The 11,010-nt window shown below is 37.0% G+C and overlaps 2 protein-coding genes across 3 annotated transcripts in view; both read right to left on the bottom strand.

The window, feature by feature from the left end:
* Positions 1-282: 282 nt before the first annotated feature.
* LOC115441256 (bifunctional lysine-specific demethylase and histidyl-hydroxylase NO66) lies at positions 283-2,258 on the bottom strand. The gene has a single exon (XM_030165979.2). The coding sequence runs from the start codon at positions 2,043-2,045 to the stop codon at positions 306-308; it is 1,740 nt and encodes a 579-aa protein (XP_030021839.2). The 5' UTR covers positions 2,046-2,258; the 3' UTR covers positions 283-305.
* A 1,808-nt stretch (positions 2,259-4,066) lies between these two features.
* LOC115440803 (potassium channel subfamily K member 1) overlaps positions 4,067-11,010 on the bottom strand; it is a 38,664-nt gene continuing 31,720 nt past the window's right edge. For both annotated transcript variants that reach the window (XM_030165293.2, XM_030165284.2), the window contains 4 exons: positions 7,957-8,097; positions 7,302-7,511; positions 6,780-6,968; positions 4,067-6,245 (listed from right to left, as the gene is read on the bottom strand). In XM_030165293.2, coding sequence (XP_030021153.1) covers positions 5,944-6,245; positions 6,780-6,968; positions 7,302-7,511; positions 7,957-8,097 — 842 coding nt within the window. In that variant the 3' untranslated portion in view covers positions 4,067-5,943. The remainder of the gene's footprint in view (positions 6,246-6,779; positions 6,969-7,301; positions 7,512-7,956; positions 8,098-11,010) is intronic.

Below are 11,010 nucleotides of genomic sequence, written 5' to 3'. Positions count from 1 at the left end.
ACACGAACACGCCTTTCGTCTCTGAAGGAGTAGGCAGAGGCGTCACTGGTCCTATGCCGTATGTAATCCGTACCATAATGTGATAGGGGTTAACCTATCGCCAAATTCCAGACTCGAGACCGATACTGAGTAAAAGAACCCGACATCACTGCCCGACCGGGGATCTAACCCAACACCATCATCAATGCAATTGTACCATAAATTAGGCAAATGATACAGCAGTACATTAATTTGGTGCGCATAATCATTTTAATGAATTAGGAGTTCATAAATAAAATAATATTTGACAAAATTCTACTTTATTCTTAATCATCAACAGTTTCCATAGGGTATTCACTCATAACCAAGCCTCGTGACCACAAAGTGTCAACTAACTGCAGCTTATCTGAATCATTTGGTATATCCAGATTCTCTACAGCTACATATTGTGGATAAGTAACTATAAGTGTTTCAATAGCTGGGGCAAATTCTTCTTCAATCTCAAAGTACGGCAGTTCACTTCCGTGGTACTCAAGTGAGTTTTCTACATAATAGTACAGCCTAATCTTTTCTTCGGACACCATCCTTAATATGTTTTTACGCAGTAATCTTATCCTTGTATCCAGACTTATTTCAACTCTGTATAAAACTTTGCCCTGTTCTGTCATGATAGCAGTATCCCCAAATACAGTGACAGCTTTTTCCCTATCATTTAAAACTGGAGGTAACGCAGCATGTAGGAACGTTTTGTGCATCTGGTCAACAGAATCGTCAATGGGTAGATGCTCTTTAATCTGGTTGAACAATGTATGGATGATGTCTGTTATTTCCCCCCGTCGTGGAGTGTTCACATCTGAATTTACAAGACCAAAGTTATCATATAAATCAAATGGTAAACCACGTCTGAATTCAACATTTTCATTTATGGCTATTTGTAAAGCTGCTGGAATCATTTTTGATAGCAAATCTGCCCAGGAATGTTGTTGGTACATACTGATGGTGACATGAAGAGAGTGTTCTCCATCAATAGTAACACCTTGGTGGATGTATCCTCGAGGGAAATATAGCATATCACCAGCCTGCAGCGTGACCTCCATTACCGGTTCACCAATTTCTTCTTGTTCATAGTTTTTTGAAGAAACACGAGGCAAGACTGAATTTTTATCTAAAGGTTTATAAATACGCCAGTGTTTTTTGCCTTCCGCTTGTAATATAAAGGCTTCAATGTCATCATAATGTGGGGCAAATCCTTGGCTGTCGGGCGGTGTGAGGTATGCATTGGCACCAACAAATGAATTGAAGAATTCTTGTAATGTTGCATTTAGTAGATGCAGTTTTGGTATGTATGTCTGAGGATTTAGCAACCGGATGCTACATCCATTAAGATAGGAGTCCCAAACACTATGAGCATAAGCTCTTCCTTCTGGATTATGTGTTTCCCTCTTATTATTCACATAAGAAGTAATGTCTATGTTTTTGGTATACTGGATATTCTCATTATGAAGCATCTTGTCTATGATTGGTGTAGATATAATCTCTTTGTAATATCTTGGTTTCTTTCGAGAAATATGTAAAGGTTTGTTCTCCCATACCTTGTTGAGGAATTCATCAGGATCGTAAGGTGCTATCATCCATTTGAACACTTTGAGACCTTCTTCGACACTGTCTGTGTAAACAGGCAAGAATGGGAAGGAAACACCATCTTGTGAATCATCAGAGCTGTAATCAGAAACAGGATCCCTGGCCTTCACAAGTTTCGGAATGTCTTCAGCACCTGACGACTCTGAATCTTGTTTAATATCTAAGTTCTCTTTCTTACGTGGTAAGTCGATATTCTGTTTTTTAGCTCTCTTCTTTTTATGAGCCTTTTTCTTGACAGCATTTGATACTACTAGTTTCTTTTTTAATTTTTTAGCTATCTCCACCTGGACCTCTCTTGGTATTTCTTTTGATACATTTTTTTCCGATAACAAGGCAAGCTTTTTGTGCTTCTTTTTGTCCTTTTTCTCTTTATTTGCTTTTTTATTAGCGGTATAGACAGCGAATGCTGATACTGGTGTGTCCATAGTGAACACGTTAGTAAATTTTAATTGATTATATGATTAGAAACACAACGCACGAGTTAAGCGTACATTCTCAATATGTCTGTTTTGTTATTTTCTATAAATGTGTTGCAATTTATCAATTGCTACTGTTGCTAAATGCTATCGCGCCGGACATATGTCGATTTATAGGTTATATTTATCGAATATAGAGTACGATTTGACAGGAGCACGTTCCGTTTTGCAATAACATATTTGCAATTTTTAGCAATCTATACTATTATGTAAAGCTGAAGAGCATGTTTGTTTGTTTGAACGCGCTAATCTCGGGAACTACCGATTCGAACTGAAATTTTTTTGTGTATTGAATAGCCCTTTGATCCTGGAGTGCTATAGGCTATATATCATCACGCTATGACCAATAGGAGCGGAGCAGTTATGAAACATGTTGCAAAAACGGGGAAGATTTATAAGTTTTGAGAGCTTCCCTTGCGTGCGCTGTGTAAACATATGCAACAATAATGTATGACGAGATTGAAATGAAATGAAATGATTTATTTGAATCTGTAAAATGTTATACGTTATTTAGATTCCGTCAATATTAACTCTACCACCAGTTCGGAAAGCAGTTTTCACCAGAGAAGAACGGGCAAGAAACTCTGGTGTTGCTCTTTTCAATCAGTTTAGGGTAAAGACTACATACAGTACATGATAAAGTGAGAAGAGAAAAAAAAAGTTTAGAGGAGTTTATTTATAGGCTCGTGAAATAAGGAATAAATTAAGTAATTTAAATTTTTATATGACTGCACAACCCTCTCAGGAATCATGAAATTTCTCTATTATCCTTATAATTATTTCCTCCCAGCACCTCTAGAAATTATAAATCAGAAATGTAAGCGAAATGGGCACAACAGTCCACACAAGCAGCACCCGTTCACGAGTATGACGCATGTGCCAGCCATCGGCCTCCTCAACCATATTGTAGGGAAGTGGCCGACCCGTCACACGACGCCGCCGCAGGTACAAACAGACAGTTCCTCTTAAAAAGTTCTACAAAAACAAAGTCGCTGCATCTGTCTGCCTGAACGTGTTAAACTCACAAACTACCCAACGTATTAAGATGAAATTTTGTATGGAGACAGTTTGAGACCCTGGGAAGAACATAGGCTCCCGGAAAAATATATAGCGTAACTTTTATATCGGAAAACTTTAGCCCGAATAACTTTATAACGCGGGCGGAGCCGCGGGCAAAAGCTAGTATTATAATAATAATGGTAATAAGTATGTAACTGCTTTCAGTCACCTATAAATGTCTAGGGAGACTAAAATAATACAAAAATATGGTATCTATTCTGAATATTTTATAACCAGGGAGCAGTGGCAAAGAGCGAGATTTTCCGAAAGGGAAGTCGACTCAAAATGTAAATTAAATTTTAGGCAACTATGCCAAAAATATTATTTATAAGCTAATAATATCAGTAATTTTAATAGTTTGCTTTCATATATTACAAAGGGCAAGCCGATAGGAATCCGTTTATGGACCCTTCGCTACTGTTGGAGAGTGATCAGTAGGGATCGAGTATGATACATCAATACCACAATGTCGGTTTTTGATGAAAGGAAGTACATAAATACCTACGTGATTATTGTTTATTCGACTGACGCCTTCTTCTTCTTCGTCCGAAGGCGAATCTTATTATTAAGAAATACATGAATAAGTGCAAAATGTGCCGTGTGCAGCAACACACAACTACGGTTATGTTTAAAAATCAATACATTTGTTTGAAGATCTGTCTTTGTTAACATGAGGTGTTGATTTGTATGCCGATGCAGTGTCTCGTTACCCACCTATGTATACTTATAGTGGTAGGAACTGGAACTCAAATAATTTCTAATTTGCCCAATCCTACTACTCCACTACTGCTAACGTATGCTTTAATAATATTTAGTTACGACAGTTGGCATTACAGTGACTTGCAAGCCAGCCAAGCCATGATGTGCAGCGCCTATCTCAGTGTAATTAAATGCAAATGAAACAATGATAATACATTTTCAAGCTGATTTATTTACGAATTATTTTCAGATACAGATGTGTATTATGACTATATCCATCCAAGGCATTCCGTGTTGTAAACTACGCACTACACACTAACAACTATTATTTGTTTTAATACATCGATTATGGAAACATATGAATAAGAGTACAAGCTTATTTTACTTACACATAGATATTTCATTTCATTCTAACATTCAATATATTTTTGATAGATCAACGTTGAAAAAATATGAAAACAATGGAGCGAATCTGTTAAAATCTTTTTGCTCAGCATTCTAAAGTTATATAGATAGCAGAACAACACATAAAGAAGTGTCTATTCTTGTAATAAGCATTAAATCATATTTTTTCAAGGTTGTCTACAATACTTTTATATTAATATTCAGATAGTTCGTATATGTTGATAGTGATAATCTGAAACGTTCCTGTACAATAAAACTTGAAACTAAAAGATAGGTAAATATTTGATTATCTGATGAAATAAAAATATACTTACTTATCGCCAATAATTGAGTATAAAAATAATAATAAAATACCATTATAATAATCGTTTCATAAGTGATTATATTGTCATTACGTTTCTATTGAAAATAATTATTAATGAACAAAACATAAATTTTATTTTTAAAATTAATTCACAGCCGTGGAATGAACTATTTGCAAAAAAAAATGACATTATTTCAATGAAAGAAAATTAAACGTGATAGTGTTTTGATCAGAGATATTATAAAGATGTTGCAAATTGTGATTTTGAAACTTTAAATTGGAATTTACACTTCAATATGCATTTACGTCTACAGATAGGTACAATATTATTTTTCTTAATATAGCATAATTTATTTTCTCTACCATTTATAGAATAGAATCTAATATAATTTTCCAAATTACATTTGAGTGTTTATAATATTTTTATAAGGGCTTTATACTATGTAAGATATATCTTTATATTTTTATATAATCCAATGAAACTACTAAATTATTGGTCATCTATCACACATAATTGATACGTCATACTTTACACTAGTTTTGAACTCGAATAAAACATTTATATTGATATTAGAATCGATTATATTGTTTATCGCATCCACCACTATTTAAAAATACTAAAGACATTTTGATACATTTTTAATACATTATTTATAATCTGCTTTGCTTTAGGGTTATCTGTTTTAATTACTTTATTATGCATTGTTAAGTACTTAAGAATATTTTTATTTCAAAATAGAAAACCAATAACTTTTTGCTTGGTATTATTTCGTTAATGTTGCCAATTGAAGAATTAAGTTATAATATTTTTGATTTTGATATGATTTCGATATATTAGGAGACGGTGTATGTTTTTGAAAATTCTTAATGTTTAGACGTGTGTAAAACGTATACATATAGGACATTTTAGGCAGTCTGTTGAAATGTTACATATTCGTCATAGGTTTAAATTCGTCCGCCATGTTTTCGCGCGGTAGGTAAATATTTCAAAGTATAAAATAAATTTAGAAAAGAGTGAAAATTTGATAAAGTTCGTCAGTCTTATTTCAAACACGATTCACTTTGGTGAATACGTTAGTTTTATCAACTGAGCTTTCGAAACGTTAAATGCAAATTTCGATTTTATCAATGAAACTTTAAGGACGGTAGTCAACATGAAAACAAACGCAAATTGCAAATACTTAAAACTAAACAAAACGATCCGTGCTCTATTACATTTTTACAAAATCAAACACACCGATTCATTACATAGCCACAACTTAACTACAACACATAGAAATATGGAATTTTAAATTCACACGATAGATCCGTTCGGGGAACATTCGAGATAGTTCCGTGACCTTAGCACCAACCGTTTAGGAGCCGGACTATGAAGCTCGTTTAGTGGACCCGCATGTCCCTGGCGTGGACGGGGGTGGTGTCCTCGGGGCTGGGGCTGTCGTCCAGGTGCGGCCGGATCTGGACCACGGAGCGGCGCTGGTCGTGGTGGTTGTAGTCGTCGCGCATCACCAGCCCGCCGATGCCGTACCCGGGGCCCATCACGCCGGATCCACTCAGGCGCATCTTCTCAGGGTCTTCGTCAAGCTTGACCGATGAGAACACGGTGCTCAGGTTCAGTTGCGGGATGTCGTAGAATACCGTCAGGGTCAGCATTAGGAATGTCAGGCCGATGATTAAGTAGACTGCGAAAATAAATAACATTAATGACAACTGACACTTATTTGAATTTAATCTAAGGAGTGTGAAGGCATCTGATATATGGTGGCTAAAATGTGTATGCCCAATAACGTTTATATACTTTCCTGTCAATAAAGAGAACTATAAACACGACATTGTAAGCAAGGCATGTGACGTGCGAACAGGGAAGTGGGAAACATGTATCTAGATAAACATGTTTAGAAATACTTCAATTCCTTATGACGTCAAATATACTTAGTTGAGCTTCTAGATATAAATAAATCTGATGAAAACTATCAGAACAATAACTGTGCTAGGTTATTGAAAACTGTTTTATTCTGGTTTTAAGAACATTGTAGCCAATGTAACTACTGGACATAATAAGACTTAACACCTCACGTCTCTGAATGGCGAGCGCAGTGGAATACCAAACAATACATTGTAATTCAAGCTGTTTGATGGTGTTGTTGGTCGTATCTCTTACCATCAGGCGAACGGCAAGCTCGTCTCGTCATTCATAGCAATAAAAAAGAACTTACAAGTAGTGGCAACTTTGTAGAAGGGTCGGTAGGGCTGGCCAGGCGAGTCTCCAGGTATGTAGTCTCCCAGGCCGATGGTGGTGAGTGATATGAAGCAGTAGTAGAACGAGTCCAGGAAGTCCCATTCCGGCTCCATGTAGGCGAACACACACGCCGGCACCACCAGGAAGAATACTACCAGAGTCATCACTGGAAAACGAATACGAATGAATATTATCCTAGAATGTAATCACATCATACCCAAATAACATTGCTTTCATCACGTGAGAAGTGATATTCTTTGAGTCTCACTAAAAATATTATGTCGACGAGCCTCTGAACCTTATTCCCGTTATGACTTACGTTGCATATTACAAAAAATACCGTCTGGATTCTCATTTGCTGGAGAGAATTGTCTCATACCATTATCACTTTAAAGAATGAATTGCAATGAATTTACAAATATCAGCAATAATTGTTTACAAAATGTTGATCAACTGAATACTGAACTACAGATCATTTCTAATACAAATCTTTACCCACCAATAATAGACAGATGCACCAGCCGTATGGTGAAGGGTCGGTACAGATGTCCGAGGGAGGCGTTGAGTGCGCGCAGCATCGCCGTGGCCGGCAGCAGCAGCCGCTCCACCAGCGCCGAGAGCAGCACCAGCGTCAGCGGTATCCCGAGCAGAGCGTACACCATGCAGAACAACTTGCCCGGCTTCGAGAGCGGTGTTACATGCCCGTAGCCTGGATAAAGACGCCGTTGGAAATGGGTTTTTAAAGGGAAATTTCATTTAAGAATCTGTTTTTATGGTTGATAACCAGTAAATAGCTTTCCTGATAGTAATAGCGATGATAAATATCGAATCACCTTCAATTAAATTGTAACTGAATTGTTTTACCAAAAAGATTTTTCGCGTCATCTCCGACCACAGTCTCTAACCTTTTACAACTTTGTAATGGTAGTTTTGCTACTTCAGTTGTATGCGGACATTTTTTTAGAGGATCTATGATATGACTGCATTGGTGTATTGTTTTAATAACAACATGGTCAGGGTTTGAAGCAGCTAGGGTCGGATTCTAATCTTGATAAACTACATTAGGAATTTGTTCTATTATAATAAGTACGAATATCTTATCAGCACCGCTTGGAATAATGAAAATTTTCAAGTGCGACCACTTTGCTACTTACCAATAGTGGTAACGACAGTAGATGAGAAGAACAGCGACTGTCCGAAGCTCCAGTTGGGTCCGCCGCTCACGTTCCGCGACGCAGACACGCCACGGTTGCTCGCGCGCACCACCTCGTCGAGCAACGCTTCCAAGTCGTCATCTGAAGACAATGATTATATTATATCGTTGTATAAATATATTTACTTTATATCAACTGAGTTACGAGAGTTACTATGAGTGACTAGTAGAAAAGGGGAAGTGATCCGGAAAAATATAATTCAAAACCCTTTTACTGTGATGAAGAAATGAGCCGACCAGAGTAAAACAACAAAAAACAAAAGAACGCCTATAGTTTTGGTCCTTATAGCCAGATTATTATTATCTGCAGTTAAGTAACCTACTGATATATTCCCAAAGTAAAATCATACCAACTAATTTACCACAAAGATCTGCACTCAGAGGCTAAATAAAACACCTCCCAATCATAATGACTAAAGTTAAACATTGCAACATCTCCCAAATCCCACTCCCACCCCTGAAACGTCAACATCCCGTCCAATTCAAGTACTGTAGATTGCTGTTAATCTGACCATCCTCATGTTTACTTCCATTCAACTTTAAAATAGGAATGAATGACGTCACAACACTGCCGTCATTACCCCAAAAACCTACTTCCATTAAGAAGCCACTTCGAAAGATAAACATGGCTGCGCCGCATCACTAATGATGGTATAAAAATGTATGGCAAGGGGCGGATTAATTAAAGGTTTCGTACACCAGTCGGTAAGTAGCGGCTTTGTACCAAACATCTGGGACTGCGGTCTAGTTGTGTTTAATTAATTTACATCAAGGAAGGATCTCTGCGAAGGTTATGTTGCTTTAGGTTCAATAGAAGCTTTATTTTTTCATTCAGAACGTTACTAAGTACGAACACTATTTTGATACCTCTAACTAAATGACTAATATCATAGGAAATTTTTATGGTTTGTTTTTTACAAATTGCGTACGACGCAATTTGATAGAGAGTAAAATTTTGAAGATAAAATGTATTATATTTCATAAATCGGTTTGATCCAATTAAAGCTATTCAATATCTAATCATATAATCGTATCACTAGCATTTACATACATACATTACCATTGATATAGTTTAAATATTATTCGTTCCATTGAATATTCTATAATGCCGTTAGATTACTGACAAAGATTTAAAAATTGACGCTTAGGCCCGACTCAAAAGACAGGAGCATAAGAATAATATTTTAGAGATGCATCAGATTTAAAATTACTTATATAGGTACTGCTTCCGTAACTAAAAATAACTTAGGCTAAATAACCAATGACGTTTTACAAATAGACACGTCATACACTAACAAAATTGCACATAAAAACAGCGCAGTATTTACTATAGTCACAGCCCTAGCGGGTCGCGTCGATACGGGCCGAGTGTGCCCGAGTATGCCCGAATAAGCCCGAGCGTCGACCGCCCCGTCGCCATGACGGTCGAATAAAATGCATTTATTACTCATATTAGTTAAAAAATAAGTTAAATAGTGTATACCTATTACTAACGTATGAAATGAAACGTTTTTTTCATTCACAGTTGGAGTATAATGTGTACATCGTCTAAAAACACAGGAAGGCATTTTATTTATAAAAATACAAAAGTTAGTAAGCCGACTAGCGGCGACAGTGGTTGGAGGTTGACTAAGTGAATGTCGGGTAATTACCTTACTTTCGCCTTGCCAGTATTGAACTCGGACAACGTATCTATGTAATAAAAACATCTTAGCTAAATAACCAATTTGTTCAAAGGTAGGTAAAACATCTTTTTCAGTGGGGTTCTAAAGTGGGCTAACAAAATTATGAGGCATTGGACCACCTTGCTGACCCGCTTGCTACGCCCATTGAGTTTAACATACGACAACCCTTACAATTCTTAATTAAACATTAAATCATCGCTCACAGTATTGTGATAGTGACGCATATAAGGAATGTACACACAGTCGTAAATCATGAGACTGCGCCGTGGCCGCGGGTGCACGATGACCCGGCGGTATGGCCGGGGGGTATGTCCCTGATAACCTATCACTCGGCCCCGTGCCGCATGCCGTTGAAGTCCGCTGACGTCACACGGCGCGATTGGCGGGAAAATTTACCGCGCATTTGGAGAGTTTGTTTATATAATTACTACTGCCTACGTAATGCTACCATTATTCTGTTTATGATTTATTTGTTACAATGTTTATATTAATTGGTTTTGCAGCAGCGACGGAAAGGGCAATGTTTTCTGTTCAAAAGTGCGCATAATTCTTATTTGTTGGAGTGTGCTTTCATTGTTAATTACTCGCTTTAACAGCAAAGGAAAACTTCATGAGGAAAAATACCAGACAGTTTTAATAATTTAGAAGGTATTTCATGGCTACTAAACTGTATTATTACTTATTTATTATGTTATGTAAGCGTCGTGGATGAAGTTGAGTATTAAAAAAATGAAAAACGACCAACACGAAAATAGGTATTTAATTAATAGCGGGCTGCGAATTTGTCAAGAAGCCGCGGCCTATGGACGGGATATTTCAAAGAAGGTATGAAACAAATGTCAACTTTTTGAAAATTTTATAGGGGACATATTGTGACTGACCTGAAAACCTTTGTTCTTACGTGTCCATCCTGTAAGTACGAATTGGTTGCATTCAGGGACCTTTTGTTTTTTCTCGTAAAAAAGGCACCCCTGGGGGACATCCGGGGCGCTACAAACTGAGTAATTATAAAACAGTAAACATCGCAGCGATGAGTGGGACTGATCCCTAAATATTACCGATAAGTACAAATCAGGGGAGTTTTCCATAACATTCAGCCGCGGGCCGGGGCTAGTAGGGTTGGCAAATTATTCAGAAGGTTTAATTTATTTATAATCTATAGCTTCTAATAGGTCGATCTGGAAATCTAGGAGGGAGGCCCATTTTCAGCAGTAGACATCCTGCGGCTGATTGGCCTATAGGAAAGAATAAATCTGACTCTGTAACTAGTATGGAGTCCATCTCACATTTTACCAATTTAATATCATCAT

This window comes from Manduca sexta, chromosome 19 (genome assembly GCF_014839805.1).
Source record: "Manduca sexta isolate Smith_Timp_Sample1 chromosome 19, JHU_Msex_v1.0, whole genome shotgun sequence".
NCBI classification, from domain to species: domain Eukaryota; kingdom Metazoa; phylum Arthropoda; class Insecta; order Lepidoptera; family Sphingidae; genus Manduca; species Manduca sexta.
Note: the sequence above shows the minus strand (reverse complement) of the source record. Positions and strands in the feature narration are given on the sequence as shown.